The 26,338-nt window shown below is 34.4% G+C and overlaps 1 protein-coding gene across 1 annotated transcript in view; it reads right to left on the reverse strand.

Moving 5' to 3' along the window:
• Positions 1-26,338, reverse strand: part of LOC129005886 (tyrosine-protein phosphatase 69D-like) — a 94,782-nt gene that overhangs the window by 19,193 nt on the left and 49,251 nt on the right. The window contains exons 19-25 of the mRNA XM_054434922.1: positions 23,993-24,184; positions 23,521-23,719; positions 20,586-20,721; positions 19,057-19,206; positions 17,990-18,160; positions 14,649-14,768; positions 4,642-4,779 (exon numbers count right to left, since the gene is read on the reverse strand). Of these exons, the coding sequence (XP_054290897.1) occupies positions 4,642-4,779; positions 14,649-14,768; positions 17,990-18,160; positions 19,057-19,206; positions 20,586-20,721; positions 23,521-23,719; positions 23,993-24,184 (1,106 nt within the window). The remainder of the gene's footprint in view (positions 1-4,641; positions 4,780-14,648; positions 14,769-17,989; positions 18,161-19,056; positions 19,207-20,585; positions 20,722-23,520; positions 23,720-23,992; positions 24,185-26,338) is intronic.

Here is a 26,338-nt window from a genome sequence, read left to right on the forward strand (position 1 = left end):
TCAGACATCACTGTAGACCATTGCAGGGAATTCAGTGCGTTCAAATAGACCACTACAAAGATATACGCATTTTAATAACATTAGAACCCCGACGCAAATATGCGTCGGCAGTCTATTTTAATGTGACTAGTCTATGGGTAGAAACCGGCCGTCGCATATGTGCGTCGCTGGTCCGTGTGAATGGAAAACTTTGTACTATTGCAGTAGCGAACGTGTTAATCCCTATTGATAAGTAATATTGCATAATACTTGGCTAAAATTACTCAATACTTGCATCTATCAGTTATTTTAACACGTTGACTGCTAACGCCAGTCGGCGTCGCTAGCACTTCGATGTGGCGCGCGCCGACAAAAGTCGGCACCAGACCAACAGAAATATATTGCGTCAGTGTGAGCTTAGCCTCAGACGGAGACGTTATAATCGTTGCCACACTGCCAGCTTAGAATGCGAGCTTTACTTTGGTGTAGGTTGGTACTAAAATTTCCCGTAAAATCCTGTCTGGCAATGCTTTTGTTCCGGTTTCGGGGATTTTTTCTCTTCAACCCACATTACAAAGACACTGGATACGGATCCGGGCAGTGCTGGTACCTTTGGGTGTTTCAGTGAACTACATCCACTCTCGGGGTAACGCAGCACAGTTACCACTGCTCTTTTGTGATTCGTCAGACTGAAATATTTGAATGCCAATTGCGTTCGCTGATTCGGTTGCGTGGCGGGGCTTCGCCCGCCACTGGGGAGCGCCTGTACGTTGTTTTCAGCAGTCAACGTGTTAAAGTTGCAATTACAATATAAAGTTTAATATAGAGATTTATTCTAAAACTTGAAATTTTATTTCCAACCTTTTCACCTTTAGTTTTGTAAGTTTTATTACCATTATTCTTAGTTAGTGTGGTTTTTGTAACAGTAGGCCTACAAAATTTCCAATGGTTTGACAGTGGGTAAAGGAAAAATAAATTTTTAAATTAAAGAAAATTACATTTTTTAATCTTGTATGTTAACCCTCCGAGGGTCACGCGTCGAGTTTAAGACGCACAACACACTTTGTGTAGGGTCACGCGTCGAGTTTAAGACGCACAAACATCGTTTACGGCGAAGGCTCTATGACTGACTGAATCGGATTGAACTGGATCGAGTTAGGTATCGTTCTTTCCGTAATATTCTAAGCTTTCTCCAGAGGTCTGTCTCTAAGCGCTATTCATTTTAGTTCCGAAAATATTGTAGCAGACAGCTGACGTGCGTGTATTTGTAAACAGCTAGGTTCCCCCGGACCGATGACTGATGTGTTTTATTACGTTTATCATTGTTTTAGTGTTAAAAATCAAAAGTAGTGATATACGTGGTGCATTATAAGAAGATTTAAGTGGTTTTGAAGTGCTGGTTGATGATCCTGAAGAAGTAGGTAGTGATATTGATGTAAATTATCAGCCAGATTCCTAGCTATGGTTAGGCTATGCATTCTTAGCTAAACGCTATGTACTGAAATCCGTTTTTCGCTCATAACTTATTTATTTGATAACTTACCTCGCTATATGATTATATATTTGTAATCCTCATTAAATTTAGAACAAAGTGGCTATTTTCAAATATTTATAGGCCTATAATTTATACAATTTCATTGAGCGCAAACTTATTTTTTTTTGAAAATTTTCGAAATTATATTTTTTTTTACCTAAAAATTTTTTTTTTTTAAAAATGTTCCTTATGTTTTATATATAATATTGAAGCCCATGATTTTCCAAACTAAATGGTATATAGAACATTAGAATTAACATTGTTTTAAGCTTCTCAGATCCGTTTTAATAAAACCTTGCAAAGGGGCCAAAAATAGGTGGACATTAAGGCCTAAACTATGGACACTCGGAGGGTTAATTGTAGGATGGTCAAGTCTCGAAATTTCGGGAAATTTTCGGGAAATTTTAAATCTCGTTACACGAGACGAGATTTCTTTTTGGCCGAGATTTTTATCGAGGCGAGAATAAAAAAAAAAAAAAAAAAATTAAAAACGCCTGCAGAAAGTCAATGCAATACCCGCAATACAGGGGCGTGTTGTAGTTGCTTTTCCTTTGCGAAGGCGTTCTTGTTTAATTAATTCTTTAAATGTAAATATTACTTTAATTATTTTAATAATATTACTTTAATAACATTTGAGAAGTTTTGTTAAGTGTAAGCAATGTGAGGAATGTTTTATTACTATAAAAAGTCAAAACAAGTAACTATTTTATAAAAATTAATATTGCTTTTATTTTATGATTTATTTTATTTTAGGATAAGTTGAACTCTATCCTAACTGATATCATTTTTAATAAGTAGGCATTTTTAATAAGTTAGGCATGATTAATAAAAAAATGTTATGCTGATGTTTTTTAATAAAAGGTTGTAAATATTCTTGCCTATTATCATTATTTTTGTATTTAAACAGTCATCTAACAATGTTACAAAATCAGGTAAAAATTTTGAACGTGCATTTCCCGTTGTGTATGAGAAGGGAAATCCCGTCTCAATCTCGTCTCGAAATTTTATGAGAAAAAAAAAATCTCGTCTCGAACTAAAAATCCAATCTCGTCCATCCCTAGTTAATTGTAAACAAACATTCTGTCAAAATACTCAAAATGTATGTTAAAAAATAAAGTACTTAAATAGGCCTACAAGTAGCCTACCTTACTGTAAAACAAAACAATTGTAGATTGAAGTATTGAATAATGTAATAGGCTCATTCAATAATAGTACTGTACTAGAAATCAAATGAAACCTAGACTTTAGGCCTAACTCATTATAATCAATTGTATTCCATGCACATTAACCACATTAATGTAAGTTGTCATGAAGAAAAACTAACTATGTAACCTAGATTTAGGCCAAGCCAAACTGATAAGCCTACTTATTGTAAGCTAAAGATTGCAATCAAATTTATAGAAGGCCAAGTGCTAGCACTTAATTATTTTGAGATATTTGTAAGCTTTAGTAACAGAAAGAATTTGTTGTTTATTACCATAGATAAAAATACTTTGTTTAGTCTATGTTAAAAACTCTTTAATAGCTTCAACAAGAAAACACTGTTGTTATCAACAACTGATGATAACAGCTCAGCTGATTATGAGTAATGCGTAGAAGTCTCTAAAGGGGTGATTATAGTAACCATGGCAACTTGAATGCATGGATGAAGAGAACCCCAAGAAAAAATGGAAGAATGAAGTGAAAGTATAATAATGTTTTTATGTTGTTATCTTTAAATCCTTTTTTTGGAGTGCTACTATTGTCTTTATGAATGATTTTATACATATTTATAAGTTAATACCTAATGTTTTACAAGTTTACAGAATAATTATTTTCAACCACGGGAACATCAATTTATAATATCAACTTATAACAGATGCGTTATTAAGGTCAATGACCCAAAACATCATGATTGTGCAATGTTGTATTTTGATGTAAAAATGCAAATCATGGCATTAACTCTAATTCGAACAATATTCCTCCTGGTCCCTTGCAGATTGTATTATCAATGCTAAACAATTGTGGTCAATTCAAATTATATATTTTTGATGATTCAAATCTCCTTCACAAAGAGGCAAAAGTCAAACCAGGCAAGAAAAAAACCTGCTATTGTAATCCCCCTGCCCCTATCCAGCCATTTGGGACGTGGTGAAAGTCTAGTCTAAATATAGCTCCAAGGTCTCACCCTCCCCTTCCCCCCCCAACCCACTACACCACTCACTCTTGTCATGCCGCTCCTTTCAAGGTCATTGCCCATCCCCTCCCTCCCTTCTGTTTGTTTTGCTAGTGTTTCTATTCTTTTTTTTTTTACATGGATTTATTGCTTACTTAACAGTTCATTAGTGGAATTTTCTATTGTGAAACAGTACTTTAAAACAAAATCACTTCTGATCATTTCATTCTGTGTCAAGTCCAGATTATGCCATTGCCAGTAATGCCAGTCAGTCACCGGCGACTGCTGTGAGTTGACCTATTCTGTTGTGACAGCTATAAAAATAGGTTAGGACAACTACCTCTTTCTTATTTCTACACAGTATAAATATTTGTAACAAATTATAAAGTATTTTATGTAAACACAAGTTATATTTTTACAAATATTGATTTTTTACAATTTTAAACCAAACTCGCCTGACTCGAAACTGCCGAGTTCAAAGATAAGCTTGAGTTTCAAGGCCGTACTCGCACATCTCTAGTTTCTTAATTTTTTTTATAAGTACAGTTTACTTTAATTAAATTATTACTGTTTGATATTTATTTAAGTGCTGATGACCACCTACGCCAGCTACAACACAAGGTCTTAATGATCACTTTTGTACATAGTGCTAAGACTGTCATTGTACTCACTCATTTTTTAAATAAAAGCACATTTCCATTCAATCTTTCATTCATTATTGATAGATCTCTACTAAAGCATTACTGTTATGAATATAATGATTAAAATCTTCAAGCCTTTTCATAAACCCATATTTTAAATTAAATAATTGAACCTTTAATGAATTTTTACAACAAACATGTTTTTAGTGATTATTTCATATGTTTTTTTAACAAATATTTCATGACACAATTTTTCAGACATTTAGAACAATGGTAGAACACACTATGCGAGGCACTCTGGGGACCGATGTGGTATCTACTTCAGTACTCACCTTGATGTTGGTAACACAGAGTTCTCGTCGGGTGTAGTAGGGGCAACTCTCACTCTGGATGTACTTGACTCTGATGTGGTCGTGGGCAATCTCGTCGTCAGGCCAATAGCGAGGGCATTTACGAGGCCCGTCTCCCAGCTGAACATCAACAACAAAGTGTGGTTAGGTTTATAATCAACAGTTCAGTAATTTAACAGGACATTTCATAAATCGAGTCTAATTAAATTAGAATAAGATTTCATTACTTAATTTGTTAACAGTACCATGCACTTTTGCAGCAAACCTCCAAAGCAACTCTGTTAATTTGGAATATTGCATTATCTGGTTTTGTCTAAGAAGATTTATTTTGCACTTAAAAAGCCTTTCAGGCATGTTCCCCAGATTACAGACACATTTGGCAAAGTTTAAAACAGTCTGCCGAGGTTGAGCGTAGTCCGAAATATAATAGAATAGCTTAGTACCTATTTATAATATCCTTGCAATACCAGATTTTCAAGTAAGCATTTAATTCTCCAACTCTAAACAAATCACAAATTTGCTGAGTTAGAGAGTGTGAACTGTACTATGTCAACTATATTTGGCTTATCTCTAAACGTAGGGTTACAGAATATTTTTACACAAGACACGTCATAAGACTAATGTTAGTGATAGTTACAGGCCAACTTTATTAACTGAACACAGTTTTAAAATTGAGGAGTTCAAACAGATTTTACTTTAAAGATTTGAGTGATCCTACCAGAAAATGCACGGATGAAGTGAAAAGTTTGAAATGCTAATCTGTAACTTAATCAAATTTGATAGAACTTTTATCCAGGGGCGGCTCTAGAGGGCAGGCCAGGTAGGTCCTGGGCCTACCCAAAATTTCGGTAGATATTTCAAAATTATAAATAAATTAGAGGTGGGCCGATACCAAAAATTGTCGATACCAATACTGATACCGATACCACCAAAGTACTCTCGATACCGATACTTCCGATACCTATCTTTTTTGCACAGTTTCTTCCACTAATAATATTATAAACTGTTATAGCAAAAAAATACCCCCGCCGCAGCAAACCTGCAGACTAAACGAATTTCCATTTGACTGATTTGATTTACACTGAAATGTCTACTTAAAAATATAACATTTATTCCCGATTTAAATAGAATTAGTTTAACAAGTACTTAGGTTTGCTGCATCAGGGAGGGTAAAACTGTTTTTTTTTTTTTTTTTTTTTGTAAAATGTTAATAGTTAGTAAGAGATAAAAACATTTTCCAAATTTGATCAAAATATGTTCATAAACAAGCAAACTACAACAGTTTACTTATTCTCCATAAGAATAACATGGGAATTTTAAATTAACAATTTTTTTGAATTTTCTCCGTAACCATTAGGCGCATAATAACGCTTCAATATACTAAATTATTTTTTTTTTAAGCTCTACAAAATGGTTTGGAAAGAAATTGCTAAATTTTATGTTTTTTGGGTCAAAAATGGGAAAAACCTATTTTTACCCCATAAAACCCCCCGTTCCCATGGTCCGATCATGCTGGATCGCGAACTCGTTCGAATTAACGTAGGTTTACACGTTTGTACCAAATTTCATCAAATCGGACCATTTTTGCTCGAGTTATCGTGCTAACAGACATATATATATATATATATATATATATATATATGAATTTGAACGGATGGTGTTTTTGGCCTCTAGGGACCTCAAAACGAAAAGAAAATCGGTCCCGCGTCCAGGTCTTACCATGAGTACTCTCACCGCAAGATGGCGGTGAGTGAAGTCTTGGATTGTGGCAGCTGCCGAATATTATTTAAAAGTAATGACAGATCACTGCGATGCGGTGGCATTTGTGGATTAAAATTTCATTTTAAATGCGCCAACTTACTGGTTAAAGAGTTTGATGTGATTAATAAACTCTCAAGTAGTGTTTTCTGGTACTGTGAAAAGTGCCGCCTTGACACGAGGGAAACTTGTAACGAAGATTCAACTGCCGACATGGACAAGACTCTGCTAAGAAAACTCTTTAATGTAGTGAATGGTTTAGTGACTACTAATTTGACAATTACAAGTAAATTGGACTTAGTTTTAAAGAACTATGATGAACTTCAATCTAAACTTTCACAACATAACCTAAATCAGCCATCCCAACCTCAAGACGTTAAAAAATCGACTCAATCGGTTATCACTGATGTTGTAAACGATAACGTGGGTATTAAGGACTCTATTAATTGTGTCCCAAGTTACTCAGAAATCACAATGAAGAAACCCATCCAAAAAACGGCTGTTCAGGAGAGTAGCAACATAAATAGGCCTAGGCTTCAGTCTGGTGGGTCTAAGCTTAAGCCCAATGAATCAGAGATTAAACCAACAAATAAATCAAGATTGGGTCAAAAGTCTGTTGACGACAAGCATAGCAACATTCAACACAATAGATCTGTGCGTGGAAGTAATAAGTTTATTACAGGGAGCCTGCAAACTTCTGATAAGACTCATAACCTTAAATCTGTGGAGAGAAGTGTAGCTCTTTTTGTTTCTAGGCTGAGTCCTTCATCTGGACCAAGTGACTTAACGGACTACCTTAAAGGGCATTACCAAGAAGAGGAGTTCATCGTAGAAAAACTTAACTCTAGATATCCGGATAAGTACTCGTCGTACAAAGTGGGAGTGCCCTACAAACTAATGAACGATATCTTTACTCCAAATTTTTGGCCAAGCAATGTTTTTGTTTCAAAATTCGTGAACAAGAGATACAAGACTCCAGCTGGTAAAGCTGAACATAGTGAAAGTTTTCATAATGTTAATAGTACTGAAAACAAGGACCAGTCGGTTTTTTTAGGGTTTCCCAGTCCGAAGGGGTAGGCCTAGCTTCAGCTTTAGCAGTACAGTCGAGCCCTAGTCTAGAGGGTCAGCAGGCTAATTTAAACAAAATATCAATATTTTATAGTAATATTCAAAGTTTAATCAACAAAATTGACGAATTGGACATGCTGTTTAAGGTGCAACATTTTTCAGTATTGTGCTTTAGTGAACATTGGCTTAATAGCAGCAACTACGATATTTATAACCTTGAAGGTTATAGCCTGGGGAGCATCTTTTGTCGCTCAAGCATTATCCACGGTGGTGTGGCAATTTATATCTCCAATGCTACTGACTTCGAAGTTTTGGATACATCCTCCTTCTGTATTGAACTTCACTTTGAAATATGTGCTGTGAAGCTAATCAACTTTAAGATTATAGTATTATCCCTATACAGATCTCCTGCTGGTGACATGTCAATTTTCCTGCAACAACTTGAAGCTACACTGAGTTATTTCACTAAGTTTGAAGCCAAAGTTGTTATGTGTGGTGACTTCAATGTAGATGTGCTTAAGAACGATAGTAATTGTTCACTTCTTCATAATGCGCTTCAGTTAGTCGGTTGTCGATGCACGGTCTGGGAACCTACTCGAGGACCTGCTTGCCTAGATAATGTTGTAACGAATGTGAAACAGTGTATGATTTCGGCGAATGTTGTTAAACTTCCTTTGTCAGATCATCATGTCATTCTTACTGATATGCTCTTTCCCAGTGAAGTTGACAAGAAAAAAGCAACTCGCCCTAATGTTATTGTGAGACCTATAACCTATAACAAAATGGAACTTTTCAAAGAACAGTTAGCCCTTATTAACTGGGAGAGCCTACTCTATAACAAAAATACCAATTCAATTTGTACTACAATTTTTAATGTATTAATTGGTATTATGAGCTGGTGTTTCCCCAGAAGGTCGTCAAATCACTTATCTACTCCTAAGGGTAAATCAGGCATCTGGTATACCCCCCAGCTTGAAGCACAGAAGAACTACGTTATGTCCCTGTACATAATAGCAAATAATACCATGAGTGCAACCGATCGAAGGGCTTACGTAGCAGCAAGAAACTTGTACAAGCAAGCCATTCAAAATGCCAAAAGGGCTTCTAACGAGAACTTCATAGAGTCTGCTGCCAACAAGACCAAGGCTGCATGGCAAGTGGTGAGAGATGAACTTCATGCTGCTCCGAGGGAAAGAGGTCAACCTACTGCAGAGGTCTACAGCAGGTTTCTCATGGAGGTCATCCCCCAGATACGTAATGCCATCCCTCCAGTAACCACAACGGCTGAAGATCTTCTGAGGAATAAAGTGCTAAGTGTAAAGCAGAGCTTTGTGTGGCAAAATGTTGAGCCTAGTGCAGTGTTGAAAGTGTTAACCAGCTTGAAGTCATCCAAAACCAAGGATATATATGATATGTCCAACGATCTCTTGAAATATGTTGCAGATGTTGTAATTTTGCCCTTAACTTTGCTTGTTAATTCTTGTTTGAGCGAAGGAATCTTTCCAGACGAATTGAAGTTATCCAAACTCATACCTATCTATAAATCTGGGGATGTAAAGGAGGCAGCCAGTTACAGGCCGATATCTGTGGTTCCCGTCATTGCCAAGGTTGTGGAAGTGGTAATGAAAACTCAGGTTAGTGACTACTTTGAATCCAATGGTTTAATTTCTTCTGATCAGTTTGGCTTTAGGCCTAGTATGTCAACGGCCGACGCGGTTGGGGTCCTTGCTTCCTCAGTAATTGAGGGTTTTGAGCGAGGCTTAGCCACTCGAGCTTCGTTATGTGACCTGAGCAAGGCCTTCGACTGCGTTGACCGGGACATACTATTGAAAAAACTTGAGTATTATGGGGTAGTCGGTCCTCAAATCAAAATTTTTGAATCCTACCTAACAAATAGGCGACAAAAAGTTAGTGTTAAGGGTTCAATGTCAGTCGCTACCCAGGTTGAGTACGGTATACCGCAGGGCTCGGTCCTGGGCCCATTCCTATTTTTGGTTATGGTTAACGACTTGCCTGATAATGTCTCTGCTAGTACTGTCATGTTTGCTGATGATGCGACCTTTTTTAGAAGCGAGAAAAATGTTAATGACCTTTGTTGCACCATGAATGAAGTAGTTCTTAAAGAGGCAGCTGAATGGTATGCAGCTAACAAATTTCTCCTTAACTTGAATAAGACACAGAATATAACTTTCTCTCTAGACGTAAGAGCACCGAAAGAGGCAGATGATGACAGTAGCGTTAAACTTTTAGGTGTCCATCTTGATCCTAAGTTAGTTTGGGATACTCATGTTACTAAGGTTTGTTCAAAGCTGTCCAAAGTTGTTCACATGTTGCGTCGCCTTAGATTTAGCCTACCTAGTCATTACTTAAGATCTTGTTATTTTGCTTTTTTTCATAGTGTTTTGCTCTATGCTATTTTGTACTGGGGCAATAGTTCAAAAATAAGTGAAGTTTTAGTGATCCAGAAAAAGGCTGTGAGGATTTTATTTAATGTAGACCCTGATGAGCACTGTAGGCCCTTGTTCAAACAAGCCAAGATTTTAACTGTGATAAATGTATATATTTTTGTGTGTTTATGTTATGTTAAGAAGAATTTAGATAACCTCACTTTGTCAAACCAAATCCACAACCATTTCACAAGATCTAGTCATCATATTTATAGGCAACATTGTAGGTTAAGTAAAACCCTCAAGTCTTTCAATGTTCATAGTATTAATTTGTTTAACAAACTGCCTCATAGCGCAAAAGAAGTTAGTAATAGTAAATTTGAGAGAGTTTTGTCAGATTGGTTAGTGGAAAACCCCATGTATAGTGTTAACGAGTTCTTGAAAATGACTTTCAACGATTCAATGTTACCATTCTGTGTTAAGGTCTAGGCCTATACATCTGTTTATTTTTAAGTAGGCTAAGATATTGTAAAAATGTGACTTTGCCCATTGCATGTACATGTTTAACGGCAATAAACGATTCTTATTCTTATTCTTATTCTTACTATGGTAATAGCTTATTCCCTATATGGGAAATTCGCTGATATTCCCTATATGGGAAATTCGCTAAAACACAATATGTATGTGTATCAAACTTATATTTTGGTGTTAAAGGTTTATTATTAAATGCAAAAAAACAATTACAAAAATATGGAACTAAGGGTTTATTTTAAAATAGGCCTACTGTAAATGTTTGAATTTGACTAAAGCATGAGATCTAATAAAGTTTCCTCTAATTTATAAATAGGCTTATATAAGTATTTATCTGTCATTTGTTGGTTTTTTTTTTTATTGCATCAATTGTTTTAGTTAACTCATTAAGCTATAAATTAAAAAAATACGTACATCTTGGCCTACAAATACTCTGTAAGTTTTTTCCCTAAGAGAGTAAAAACAAACTTCTTATATAATGACAGTTTCTCATTAGTTGTATGAAAAACAGTTATATATCTTCAAAATTTGTTCAACTATGAAAAAGTCACCAAGTGTAGCTGAAAACACATTCATAAATGAGGATATTTTTGAAATACAGAATAACTAATCAAACAACCTTTTTATTTTTAACACTTTTATTTCTTAACTTTTCTTCCTTGAAAATGTCAACAGTTTTTCACTTATTTTTATAATTTCTCGAAAGAAATCTACGTGTGAGCTATGAAGAGCAGACAAGAGACATATGTCACTGCCACAAAAACTATTCTCTACTGTGAATGAATGAATTGAGTGTTTATTAGTGTGAAGCCCCGCCCACCGTCTAACGGGACATGGGGTAGAAAAAGAGAAAGTTTGCTCTAAAGCCTGGTTCACATGCCCTCCCTCAGTCCCCCTCTTGGTCTCCCCCTTGGCCTCAGTCGCTTGTAGATTTCCATTACACAAATGTTTCTGAGTGTTAATTATTTTAAAACACTGTAAATGTTTGAATTTGACTATGGTGAGATCTAATAAAGTTTCCTCTAATTTATAAATAGGCTTACAAATATTAATCTAAGTCATTTGACAGTTTTTGTATTTATTTTTAAAAGCAATTGCAGTTATACTTAAAAAAAAAACTACATACACCTATAGATACTTTTTGTAAGGAGAGTCTTTTCTCTAGTGAGTAAAAACGATCGTGGTCAAGGAATGACTGTGCTAAAACAGCACATTGTCAATTTTTACAAAAGAATTTTGACTGAAACCTGGTATTTTTTAAAGAGATTGTAGAATAAGTCAAAACGTCTGTGGAGAAAAGTAATGGCAATAGATAGGTTTTACTTTTAGCCTACAATAAAGATTATGTTTTGGGACTAGAATCTCCAAAAGAGTGCTTTTATAAAACATGCAATAGTTTTATTTAGTAACAAAAGTGTTTTACTATGTTCCCGGTGATACCAAGAGTATAGGTTCGGCAGAGTGGATTCACTGTGAACCGGCCTGCCTGGCCCTTATGCACGACGTCACTATAACTTCCGTGTAGGGGTGTCAAAAATGGATCGGAACAATCGATGTTTTGAACCTGTCTGTAACTAACCTATTTTTTGTTATACTTTAATACTCATTATGCATAAACGAACACGTACTACATATCGGATCTCGAATCACGATAAATAATCGATACCCTTCTCACCCACAATAAGCACATAAAACAATGTCCAAGCAATCGTCATTTGCTCCATTGAAACACGAAAGTAATTCGTAGCATTCAGTGGTTCAGTGTCAGTATCGGTATCGAATCCAAAGCAGGCAAGTATCGAGTATCGACGATACCTTTATACTGCTGGTATCGAGAGTATTTTGGTATCGAGTATCGGTATCGGCCCACCTCTAAAATAAATAAAGATATTTAATTATATGTAAATAAAGGGAGAGCGTTAAAACTCATTATTTTGCGTTTCAATTTTAAAATTCCCCTTTTTGCAGGGAAGCCCCTCAAACCTCAAACTCTTTCTTGGTCCTTGCCAGGCCTATCTAAAAAAATTTCCTGGAGCCGCCCCAGCTTTTATCTGTGGCAATAAGTTTTTAGGGCAAACCCCAAAAAAATCATTGTCATTATTATCCACACCATTTGGGTGATTGATCAAATTTACTTCAATGTCCAAATTTATTTACTTGGTTTTTCAAAAAAATTACAAAATAGATTGATTTTGAACTTATAGACACTATGATGTTTTGGGGGCTCCAGAAAGATTACCATGGTTTTTTTACTAACAAAGCCACCTTACTTAGATAAAAAATTCTTTCTCTTTTATAATAATTAGATATTTTCGTGAATATTGTTAATCAATGACAGGAAAATGTAACTGTTTAGCACTGAGCTAGTAAAGAACACAGGATGATAAGATTAAAACTGAATTGTAATTCATATAAAAATGAAATCAATGCGGATAATTTCCCAATTAAAAGTATCAGTAATTGTTTAGAACAAACAATAACAAAATAAATAATATTTACAAGATTATCTGAGATAATATTTACCTTTAGAATAACTTCATCTTTGATATAACCTTAATTAATAATAATAGTTTTGTATAATCTTATAAGTAGTTACCAAATAATTAATCAGTAAATAATTTTTTACCATGCTCTCACACAACTCAGAAACTACAACATCACAAAAGCAATACAATGTAAGATAATTTCAAACACCAAATATATGTTCAAAAGTGTGAAATCATTTGCAACATAAGAATTATTCTACTTCACCACAAACAGAGGTTTAAACTATCTGAGGTAGGTCCAGTCCTCAGTCAAGTTACCTCAAGTTTGTAAAACTTCTATAACAAGGTTCATGGAGTGATTGATGTTTGAGATTTTAGATCCAAAAATTTGGGAACTGTTCAAAAAGATTTGATAACAGTATTGTCGGAAAGAGTTCAATTGTTCAAGATTCAAGATATTTATTTGTCATTAAGTAATACAAGTATTACAATAGACATCGTCAACTTAAAAAAAAAAAATATATACAGTTAATTCCCTGTTGTTTTAACACTTTTTTGGAATGAGAGCTTTAATATCGTCGCGATTGTAGAAGATGTCAATGAAGTTAGCATGGTCACAACATGTTGTTAAAGTAACAAAATTGAGGCGGTCGACGATAGCGGTTAATCACAAAAAATCTATCTTTAGACATGCATATAGATATGTATATGTGTGTTGTTTATAAGCTTGTGTTTTTATGGTTAAATGAGATGGTGTTTCATAAAGATTAAACAACAAACTTAATATCATATTTAAAACTGTTTGAACTGTTTAAGGTATAGGAGGGCTGGGTTTCAAAATTATAACATATCTGAGGTATGTTTCAATATTACTCTGTTACAAAAAATGTATAATAAGAATTTTTCGAACAAGTTTAAACTAGGGATGAGCATCGATAGTCGATGTTTTCGAAACATCAATGTTTTTCTATCGATGTTCAATGTTTTTTACATTGATGGTAGATTACTGATGTGATTGGCCAAGTATTGAAATATCAATGTTTTCCCTGACTGAATTGTATTACTTTTAGGTTAATTGGCTATTGCAGTACAGAGAGCAGACGAACAACTGAAAAGCCATCGATGCTTTAGCCCCGAAAACATCGATGTTTTTGGTACATCAATGGTTGATCGATGGTGAACATCGATGGTTGACCTATTGATGCTCATCCCTTGGTTCAAGCAATATGAATTTTGTTTAGTGTAAAAATTCCGCCTCAAGCTCAAAATCCAGTGTCATTCAAACCCCAAATCTCATAAGTTTACTAAAACTTTGGGATTCTTAGCATATTGGATAAATAATTTGTTAGTTGAGATTACACCTATCGTAAGCACAAACAAAGTTTTTCAAACCAATTATACAAGAACAGATCCGTTTGACTTATCCTAACGTAAGTTTAAACAAACCAATGACTTATCGAAACTCCTTTCAATGATCATTCCAACCACTGATACATCTTCTATAGCTGTTCCTTTGTGCAATGTACAGCTATAAAAGTTAGTTGTATTTTCTGCAGTAGGCAAATTTGAAAGACACACAAAAATGCCAAAATGCAACACAGACTGAAAACAAACTGTAAACCCTTTTTATTTTACATACATGTGTGAGCAATTATATGACAAATTTCGCTGCCATTCCATTCAGTTTCATATATCAAGTGTGTAGTTATGATAATAAAACAAGTTTTCATATCATTGTTGCACCAGGTTGATCACTTACATCAGAAAGCATGACTAGTGTGCTTATTCCTTGCTCGGAAACCATCCTCCAGAAATCGGCTACAGTCACCTCCATGATTGGATCTTGGGTGATGATGAAGGATTCCGAGTTATCATAGCCCTGTAAGACACAATAACAAGTAATAAATAAATAATTGTTTACTAACTTTGAGTAAAAAAAAAAAAAATAATATAAAAATATAATATAAAAAAATATAATTTCTGTTTAAAAACCCCCCTTAACGAGTTTTTTTACAGAATGTTAATAATGCTATTTATTCATTTTTCACCTCCGAATTGTTTGGCTTTGGTGAGTTGGTGGCTCATTTGGTAACACAAGGGTCTACCAATCCATGGGAGCAATATCCTTGGGTTCGAGGTCCTAGCAAGGCCACACTAAAAAAACAGGCTGTAATGCTCGTCAAGCATGACGTCACGATAGAAGACGGCAATGACGAAGGTATTTCAGGGTGGCCACAGAACTCCTGGGGAAAAAATCACGCATATTTCCCAGTTTTCCCGACCGAAAATCCTGTTTTTCCCAGTCGTGATTTCTGGCCCCCAAGAATATATTTACCATATTTGTGACCTTATTCCCAATAATGCGATCTTCATTTGAAACTATATAAAACTTAATTAACTGTCTACTAAATAAAATAGATAATGAATAAATATTTATAATAACCAAGTCATACGTTAACGTATCAATGATTGTAGAATAATAGTAACAGTAAGCGCAAGCAGTCTGGGCGCGCGGTAAGTCTACGTGTGAGCTATGAAGAGCAGACAAGAGACATACGTCACAGCCACAAAAACTATTCTCTTCTGTGAATGAATGAACTGAGTGTTTATTAGTGTGAAGCCCCGCCCACCGTCTAACGGGAAATGGGGGAGGAAAAGAGAAAGTTTGCTCTAAAGCCTGGTTCACATGCCCTCCCTCACCCTCGGCCTCAGTTGCTTGCAGATTTCCATAACACAAAAGTTTCTGAGTGTTAATTATTTTAAAATAATGTAAATGTTTGAATTTGACTATGATGAGATGTAATAAATTTTCCTCTAATTTATAAATAGACTTATACGTATTAATCTAAGTCATTTGACAGTTTTTGTATTACTTTTTAAAAGCAATTGCAGTTACACTTTAAAAAAATTACATTTATCTTGGCCTACAAATACTTTTTGTAAGGAGAGTCTTTTCTCTAGTGAGTAAAAACGATCGTGGTCAAGGAATGACTCTGCAAAAATTGCACATTGTCAATTTTTACAAAAGTATTTTGACTGAAACCTGGTATTTCTTAAAGACATTGTAGAATAAGTCGACGTCTGTGGAGAAAGTATGGCAATAGGTAGGTTTTACTTTTAGCCTACAATAAAGATTATGTTTCGGGACTAGAATCTCCAAAAGAGTGCTTTTAAAATACATTCCATAGTTTTATTTAGTACCTAACAAAAGTGTTTAACTATGTTCCTGATGATACCAAGAGTAAGGTTCGGCAGGGTGGATTCACCGTGAACCGGCCTGCCTGGCCCTTATGCACGACGTCACTATAACCTTCGTGTACGGGTGTCAACAATGGATCGGAACAATCGATGTTTTGAACCTGTCTGTAACCCAGTTTTTTTTTACTTTAATACTCATTATTTATAAACGAACACGTCCTACATATTGGATCTCGAATCACGATATTTATCGATACCCTTCCCACCCACAATAAGCACATAAAACGATGTCTAAGCAATCGTCATTTCCTCCATTGAAACACGAAAGTCGATTGGCTGACATGGTAGTGCATTGACGCCTCCTGACCAATGAGAACTGTTGTTACATACTTTTATTGTCAACATTCACCATTGATTATAACATTACAAAATCGACATGGACTAAGGCTTATGATATTTTTCAATAAATACATTATGTTATAGTAGCACTTAAAACTTCACTAAACTCTTTAATCAGGTAGATAGTACAGATAAAATATGAATCTACTTTTTGGCGCAATATAAAGTAAGACTAATCATACGACAATGACGATGTTAAAGTTTAATGGTTGAATATAATTTTTCGAATGATGCGTATAATGCAGGGATGAAACTGAACATTTCGACGTGTTTAGGTTATTTATTTTGTACTAAAAATAAAAATAATACATCTAAATGTCTGACTTATTGATATAGACATTGTTTAGTATAATTAATTTCGTGTTGGCAGGACATTCGCGCGCCGGTTGTCTCTTGAATTGTCTGACATCTTGAAATGTAGATTGTGTTGTGCAATGAGCTGAAGCTAAACAATGTCACCGGCACCGTCGTTGTTTTGAACTAGATAGTTTCTAAGTTGGCTTTGCAAATTGTTAACCGTGATTAAAAAACTAATACTGTAGCTATAAAGTAAATAAATGTTAAAATAAAATATTTATCCCTGTCGGGTGTCGATATCATCGGAATCGACTTTTGACAATCGAGTCTTGGTACCGATACCAATGTCCAAGTGGTAACCAATGGATGGTGGTATTGATGACGATAATCGATACATCCCTGTTTAGAACTGCATCGTGACCAAATCAATGAATGCTGGATCAAATCGGGATTTGATGCATCGAATTGAAATTTCAATGCATCGTCATCGCACTCGCACACCACTACTTATCACCCAGTACCCAACCCAGTGTCAGCTGTCGCTGTCAGTGAAATGGGTGACGCAAGCGATGTCTAGGTTGCCGAATATTATTAGGCCTAGTATGTCAATATTGAAAGGGGTTAAGGGATTAAATAAAACTCAAACATTTTCCTTTCTTGTTATTTACTTGTCAAATGTCAACAAAATCGGCTTTGGATTAAGTTTCATTACAAAAGCGATATAAACATGCATTTTGTAATTTTTCCTGGCGAATTTTCCAAATTTTTTCCCGGCACGTAAAATTCACGCATATTTCCCGGTTTTCCCGGAATTCACGGCGCGTGGCCACCCTGGTATTTATTTATTTTCCAAGGAAAGATTAAAACAAGCAGCTGACAACAGACGGCAAACAAAATTAAAACTAAAACTAAAATTTGATCAGTATAGTTCACTCTTTACTGACTCACCCCTTGTTTTACTGGATATGTTCCACACACATTCCTGAAGCCTATGTGGACGGGCAAATGCAAGGTTAATAGAGGCCGCCAACCACATAAACAAAAATTGACTAAGCTAGCGAGTTTACAAAACAAATTTTGCTTTAAAAAAATTCAGAATTGATATTTATTTACTGTTTATTTTACTCAAATGGAATTAAATTACCCTCTCGCTAACTAAAGTGGTCAAGAGGCCATCTCAATGAAGATCAATATGATTAAGTTTACCTCAATAAAAGAAGCATTGATGTACGTGGAGTGTTCCCGAGCTGGCACTGGGGTCAGGATGACTCTGTTTCTATCGTAAGGAATGACAAATTCACTGCGGTTTTTCACTGAATTCTCCTCCCCACCACCTACACTGTGAGACTTTCTCTCTTCTACCACTTGACTCATTTTCTACAAACAGGTTAAGTATTTATTATGCTATACTTAATGTATTATTTTATAGGTCTATTAAGAGTAAGGTGGGATAGAGTTAGGAATAGCGAGATCAGAAGAGCAGTAATTGACAGCTAAAGAGGGTTGAAAAAATCAAGACTAAGATGGCTTGTATATGTGAGAAGAGAGAATATCTGGAATGGCTGAATGGTATTATATAAAGAGGATGAGCCTGACACGAAGGCCTAGAAGGTGGATGGACGAGGAGATGAAGAAGTGGAGAAAGGCAGAGTGAGATAGAACAGGAACTGTGGAGATTCAGAAGAAGATTGAAAGGCCTACTCGATACTTCGATACTCGATAAGTGTGCCTATATTTAGTGCTTTGTGTAGTGTCAGTTGGACAACCTGTCAGACATTTTGAATTCAAACTGTGTCATCCTATTTTAAACTGTTGTTCTTGTAACTACCATCTAGGCCTACTTCTGAAGAAGCCTCTGAAAGAGGCGAAATATCAAGTATTATTATGTGTTGTGTTTTATGTGTACTTTGACTCGTCTGAAACCTTTCATCAGGTGAGTTAGCTGGGTCCTCTCCATCCTATATATTTATTTAATCCAAGCTAAAAACATAACAGGATATTTAGTGATTTAATTTTAAACATATATATATAGTACGTTAAATATTTACAAAAAACACCATGAATATTTTTCTAAAGCAATACAGTATTGAAAAAACACTTGAATGCAAGTTCCTTCATTTAGATGCTCTTTATGCTAATTTTGAATATTTTTCTTTGGTTTGAAAATAAATATTCAAAACAAAAAACCCTTTCTTAAGCCTAATTGAAAACCAACAATGTAAGAAACAATCCCTATATTTCAATATCTAAATATACATAACATCAATACCAACCTCAAACTCTTCTTCCATTTTTGATTTTTCTTTCCCGTTTTCAACTTGTCTTAATCTTTCGAGAGTACATTTTAATTTAGAGGCTTTGATTTCTGTAGTTCCAAACTGGGCTACCTCTTGAAGAGCTCGATATACAAAAATATATTGTTTCTGTAAAAAAAATAACACTGTGAAGTAAACACCTTTTTGAAATCTCAATCACGTAATAAAATATAAAAGGGTGAGCACATAACATCTGGTGTTATTGAGTTAGAATTATACATGTAATGAGTTAAAAATAATATTTTAAAACACTTTCTACAGAGAAGTTTTATGGATTTACAGCAGATGCTGGGAAAGCCAAAGTATACAATTTTAAGTATTAAATTTACTTGCAACACTGTAAAACAATATGGGAAATGAAAAATTTGGAAAAACATTATACCCAACAACTAAATTGAACATTAAGAATTGTATTAATATATTATCTTGCACTAAGACACCGAACCTGATGTAAATAAATTTTGTGTTCTCAAGTAAGAAAACATGTTATAGATTTTTCTGATCATTTAGACAATTTAAAGATATGAAAACTCTTAGGTATAAAAAGAAGATTTGATGGAATCAAAAATCAAATAAGTAATTAATAATGAAAAAACTAAAATAAATATACATTTTCGATATTGAATTAATGGTAGGTAAAAATGCCATTTTTAAAAGCAGTCTTCACATGAAAAAGTATATCTATAAAAACGATTTTCATATTGTGAAAGTAAATCAATTAATGTTTTACTAAGTAACAATGTTAGTTCCCAAAAATGTGAAATATATAACATGAAAAGTTGCAGTGAAATTATTCCAGGATTAAATAAAACTATCAAACATTTTAGAAATATGAGTCAGATATAAAGGTAAGTCTTGCAAATTAGGCACTTGGTAACTTTGATGGACCCGTAATGATTTTATAAATGCAATCTTCAATATATTCACAGAACGCTAAGCCAGTGTTCATGATACTGCGAGAGATTCAGGTTAAAAACTACAAAACTTGGTAAATCAATTACATAGTGCCTTTACTATTTACATTTAGCGCTACTTGCAGATATTTATACCTGGAGGCCTCATACATTCATGAAGACCGAAGCATTAGCCAGTCGGTCTTTCTGTCAAACACAGTTGTGATGTTTGTACAAACAAGTATTGTATTTTCTTCAATAAGTTAAAATTAAATGTGTTGGCGTAGTAAATTTGGTATCTACATTTGAGAAACAAAACAATAATATGAAAAATAATTATATTATCTTTATTTTCCCCCCTTTTTTAACCCTTTGAGGTGGATTTTTTTTTCTTTTTTTTCGGCGAGTATCGGTTGCCTTTTGAGCAGTCAGGAAAATGGCGAGTGGCAACCTATATTTGCCATTCGACCGCAAAGGGTTAAATAAAACAACATTTCTAAAACTCACACCCTCAAGGTTCACATTACAAAGAGTTTGTGGAACTGTGCTGTAATGGGTTTCATAATGATGAAAGTTTAGCAACAAGGTACTTACCAATGATTGGACTAGAAAGTTGCGTTGATGCCTGAGGTCACACACTGTGTTGAATATGGCAACTTGGCCTTCAGCTTCCAACTGCTGGAGTAGCGAGTCTAGAGCCACGAGAGTTCCAGTCCTCCCGACTCCAGCACTGCACACGGTTAACATTACATGGATAAATAACACATTCACAAACTGTTTAGTATACAACATTTTGAGAACAAACGCCATTATTAAAGTTGATAAAAAACTACTTTAAAATGAGAGCTCTATAGCAGACAACCTATATTAAATAACATTGCGCGTCTTTTTCTAATATATTATTATGAGGTGGATAATTAATAGTTCATTAGAATCCACAACAGTCAAGTTAAAATGAAAAAGAAACTGAAACTTGCCCAAACTGATAACAGAATAGAGGAAGGAGGGATTACGTAATAGTTTTTTATTTTTTTTATTTATGCTATTTACATTTACATCAAATTATTGACAGGTAATTTGTCAATATTATAACCCAAACTAGGTCAAATAAACTAAGTATTAATTTCAACAAAATCATCCACTGAATAGAAGGCATTCTCTAGTAATTTAGTTTTCTCCCCTTGATAGTTTACTTGTCTCGTTTGATTTACCCTATGATGGAGATTTTTTGTCACTTATAATAACCACAATTTTTTTGGGCATAAACATAGACTAAAATTTAACCTGGAAACTTTACATTGAAACTTCAGTAAAGAAACTAAACACAGCTCGTTTTCAAATTTATGTTTTAAGAAATATAATTGATTTCAAAACAAAGCTTTTGGTATAAATGCAACACTTCATAATGCAATATGGTATTGAGCTATGGGGCTCAACTTCATAAGCAGTATCAATTTTTAAAATACAAAAGAAGTATTTGAGAATCATGTCTTTTTGCTCAAAAAGAACATCTTGTAAACCTTTATTTAAATCATCCGCTATACTGACAATGGCTAAGTGTTTATATATTCAAAACTTTAGTATTTTTTAAAAATAATTTGGAATCATGCAGAATAAACCAACTTGAACATAACTATCCAAATCGGTTTAAAAATGACTTTCAATACCCAAGACACCGCCACTGTTTATTTGAAAAATCCCCTTTTTATATGAGTTTAAAACTTTACAATAATCTACTTGCCAGAATCAAAGAGATTCAAGAAATCTCAAAATTTAAAAACGATTTAGGCCCGATTTCACCAAATTCTCGCTAACGATGGTTTAGTTAAACTTCGGTTAAAACTAACCGATGATTTAAACCACAGTTAAGGAAATCTGGTTTCACCAACAAAAACGCGTCAAAACTAACGCTGGTTTTATAAACGAGAGTTTAGAGTAAAATCCAGGTGGCGGTGGCAGTGAACTGTCATAATACCGGGCTGTTACGGGAGCAAGTAAACATAACCTCTAGAAAATAAATCAGTGTTTATGAGGTAGTGAAAACAAAACTGAAGACAGCAAGCTTACAGGAATACAATAGATTCTGAGCAAAATAACAACAGAAAGCAAGAATAAATACCAAAACAATTAACATAAGTAAATAAAGGCAAAGCAATGCTGACCAAACATATTCGAGGAACAAATTGATTGAGTTTTGCAGTCGAATAAGACTCAAAATCCAACTTTTTACTAGGATGTTCAATGTTCTGTTTGTTCACTAACCAGTTTGGTACATTTGAAGTAGTGAAAAAACTGGGGTCAAAAGAATTACAAGAACGAGACACAATAAAGATAACACCAAAATAATTATTTTCTATAAAATACTAGCAGAATAATGACAACTTAGGTTTAGTTTTTTCTTTAATTACGTCTAACCAAACGCAAAATAATTGTTTGAACGATGGGTAAGGGTTACCCAAAGCCGGGAAAAGGAAAAGGGAGCCTATTTTTTCGAACAATGAAATAATAAATTTGATAATGTTGGTAGAAGAGCCGGGACACTCTTTTTAGCCGGGATAAAAGAGTACGGCTCTTGATCGCCAATCAGATCAATGCGGTCGCTGATCACAGATATACGCCTTAACTAAAAACCTTGTGGGATAACCTAAAGCAATGCACTATGTGGGATAGCCTAAACACAGTAGTGGTTTGTATTCATTTCCTAAAGAAAAAGGCTAAACGTTTTGATAGTTCATATCTAATAACAAAATCAATTTCATCTTTGTTATTAAAAGCATTAACCCTTTCTCTTATCCACCTAGTTCGGCGAACAACATAGGCTACTCTTACTTTCAAAAGCTAATTCGTACCGTATTCTCTTCTACCATTTCGCCTTTCCATATAAACTTTAAACCTAAAGCCAGCTGATATTTACTTAACGAAAGATTAAAGAAGTTAACCGGTCAAAATTGGGCAGTTAATTATCTAACGACGGTTTAGTCTAAACTAGCGCTAACGGCGAGTGGTGAAATCCGATTTCGTCAGTTAAGAGCTAACTGCAGTTAGAGCAAGGCTTAACGGCGGTTTAAAAGTTTGGTGAAATCGGGCCTTAAAGTCCTATCTTTTATCTAAAGTGTATTACTCCATAAATGATTATTTAAATGACAATGATCCATAAAGATAATTTATATATTATGTTTGGACCAATTTTTAATGTTATATATTTATTTCTAATAATATTGACAATGTCACCTGTTTCCCCAGCTGTGCTGGAACAATGGAAATGTGCATTTATTGTGACAATAAAGTTATATTCTATTCTCTTCTTACATCCAAAAATGAAAATGGAAAATAGATGGTATTTTTTTAAATGCAATCTATAGCTTTTAATAAAGAATTTAATCTATTAATGTGTATCTGGAGGAACCCTGGCTATTAGTGCAAGCACGATCTTATTTATCTTCCAAATAATAAGTAATTTTTCTAATAAGTGACATGGCAAAAGTTATGAATTGTTACAATTAATTTGCAATACTACTTATATCCTTACCTGCAATGGACTAGGATAGGGCCCTTCTCTAAGGAATATGCTTCGTTTACTCGTCTGATGAACTTTAATATTCCTGAAGGGTGTTCAGGCGCTTGGAAGTCTTTCCACACCAAGAAATGATACTGCACTATACTTCTGTTTTCTCTTTCTTTACTTCCACCAGACGTCCTTGTCATTTTTAATTCTCTTATAATATAATCTGGAAGAAATCCATTTAAACATTTTTTTGACTTTAGAGGAAAGGAAAAAATTGAAATGTAAAGCAAAATCGACACGGTGTCAGACTAACTAGTTGGTATTTATTTTAGAAGTAATAATCACTTTCTGTAAGATGTTAATAATGAAATATAGTTCCTTTTTATAGCTTGGCCTCCATTTAGATATTGTAATCCACCAATGACTAAACGTCTAAGGTAACAGAGTTTCCTAAATAACATTAACCTCATTGTTTGTAGTATTTTTAAAAATTTACCTGAGTATCTTTTCTCCTGCACATGGCTAATACTGATATCACCATATGTCTTTTCTCCCTCAGTTTTGTCAGCCCAATACTTGGCACATTTTGTTTTACTATATTCCTCTAAATTTGTCAACATCAGAATCAGTTCTAAGTGTTGTTCCCAGATCATTCTCCAAAAGTCACAAACAGTGTTATCCATGGGGCCTGAAAAAAGCATCAATTTTTGTGTCAAACACATATATTCGTAATAAATTAGAATATTTATATGTAAACTAGTTTCACTGCATTGTTTTTAAGAACTGTTACACATTACTGAGTAAAAAAATACTTTGTAAGGTAGGGATGGACGGGATTGAGTTTTTAGTTCGGGACGGGATTTTTTCCTGTGCATAAAAAGAAAGTCTTGGGTATTGCAGTTACCAAAACATACAAAGAAAATAAATTTGTGCCATTTGTGGCACTGATCTATAAAATCCAGAAAATGGGTAAAAATTTACAGGTATAGGGTGACTCGCGGTCAAAATGACTCTGCGGTCACAGCATGATTGTCGGTATGACTCGCGGTCACGGCATGATCGTCGGTATGACTCCCCAGTCACGGCGCAATCGTCTTTATGACTCTGTGGTCACGGCATGATCGTCGGTATGACTCGTGGTCACGGCACGATCATCAAAATGACTCCGCGGTCGTCGGTATGACTCGTCATTCACGAAGCGGCAAAATCACCGATGATCGGATCAAATCCCGTCCTGAAAAATTCCCGAATCAAATGCAATCCCGTCCCGAAAATCGGGAATAGTTTTTTCCCGAAAATTTCCCAAAATTTCGGGACCCGTCCATCCCTATTGTAAGCATTACTATTGGAATAAGTAACTTTTTATGTTAGACTTTAATCATTCTTAATTCTTGAGTTATAAGTTAAATTAATTTATATGTTTGAGAAACTTAAATTATTCTTGGTTTGAGGAGGATGCACTGCAAACAGTAAGTTATATGAAAGTCAGGTTTTTGTGTCGGAAGTCTTCAATAAAAATATAAAAAAAGTTAATGGTTGAACAAGATGAATACAACACAAACACACCCCATCAAAGCAATCCAGCAGTTAAAGCAAACTTCTAGTTTTTTAGCGAATTTCCCTATAAGTAGCTATTACCGTAGGTGGTACGGTCAGACCTATGCCCGGGACCGATTTACTTTTACATTTTGATGTCCCCAGAGGCTAAAAACACCGTTAATTCTAATTTATATATATATAGACTACAGAGTTATATATGTGTCCGTGACTAACTCCAGTAATCTTTGTCCGATTTTGATGAAATTTGGTTTAAATGTGTAAGGTGGGATAAAATTGAATGAGTTTGCGAACCAGCATGATCGGACCATGGGAACAGGGTTGTATTCCCTGTATTCCCTTGTAATTGTTCAAGGGGTTTTATGGGGTAGTAATTGTTTTTTCTCATTTATGACCCTCAAAACACAAAATTCCCCAAATTCTCTCTAGACCTTTTTAAAGAGCTTAAAAAAACAAATCATTTAGTAAAGCAAAATGTTTATTCACAATTATTGGTAACGGAGAAAATTCAAAGATTGGTAAATTTAAAATTCCCAAGTTATTCTTAAGGAGAATATTTTAAAATGTTGTAGTTTGCTTGTTTATGGATATATTTTGATCATACTTAGCAAAATCATTTATTTTATACTAATCTACTAATATTTTACTAAAAACCACACTTTATTAGTTTCCTTATAGCAGCAAACCTAGGTACTCACATAGGCGAACTCAACTCATTACACATAGGTCAACTCATTAAACCTAATGTTATTTAAATAGATTTAATTCAAAATCAATTCAGACAAAAAGAAATTTGCTTAATCGGCAGGTTTGCTGTGGTGGGGGTATTTATTTGGTTCAAAGAGGTTTATAATATAAATAAATTAATAATTAGATAGAAGACCAGTCTTACAAAATTGCCCAAATGACTACTTTTAGGTTAATTTCTATGACGGACCCAAACTATTATTTAGATTAAATCTTTATTTACACTGTTTTTATTTTAGTTAAATTTTAAAAGCCTACTATGAAATAAACAAAATGTTTCTTTATTGTTTTGAAAATTTATTTGAAGGACAACATGGGACATACCATACTGACTGTGTTTGGTTTTAAGGCTTTATAGGAAACACTCAAAATCACTTTCCTGATGCTTAAATCAGACTGGGTCAAGAACTAATATTACATTAGGAATTATTCAAATTACATAACAATTAAGGAATTTTATTGAGATTACTGTTAGTATAGATGGGGGCCTACGTCAAATAATCCTAGTGTCACTCATTTTAAACCAAAAAGTGTAACA

This window comes from Macrosteles quadrilineatus, unplaced genomic scaffold, assembly GCF_028750875.1.
Source record: "Macrosteles quadrilineatus isolate MER2022 unplaced genomic scaffold, UCM_ALF_1.0 Scaffold_41__1_contigs__length_1036756, whole genome shotgun sequence".
Lineage (NCBI taxonomy): Eukaryota > Metazoa > Arthropoda > Insecta > Hemiptera > Cicadellidae > Macrosteles > Macrosteles quadrilineatus.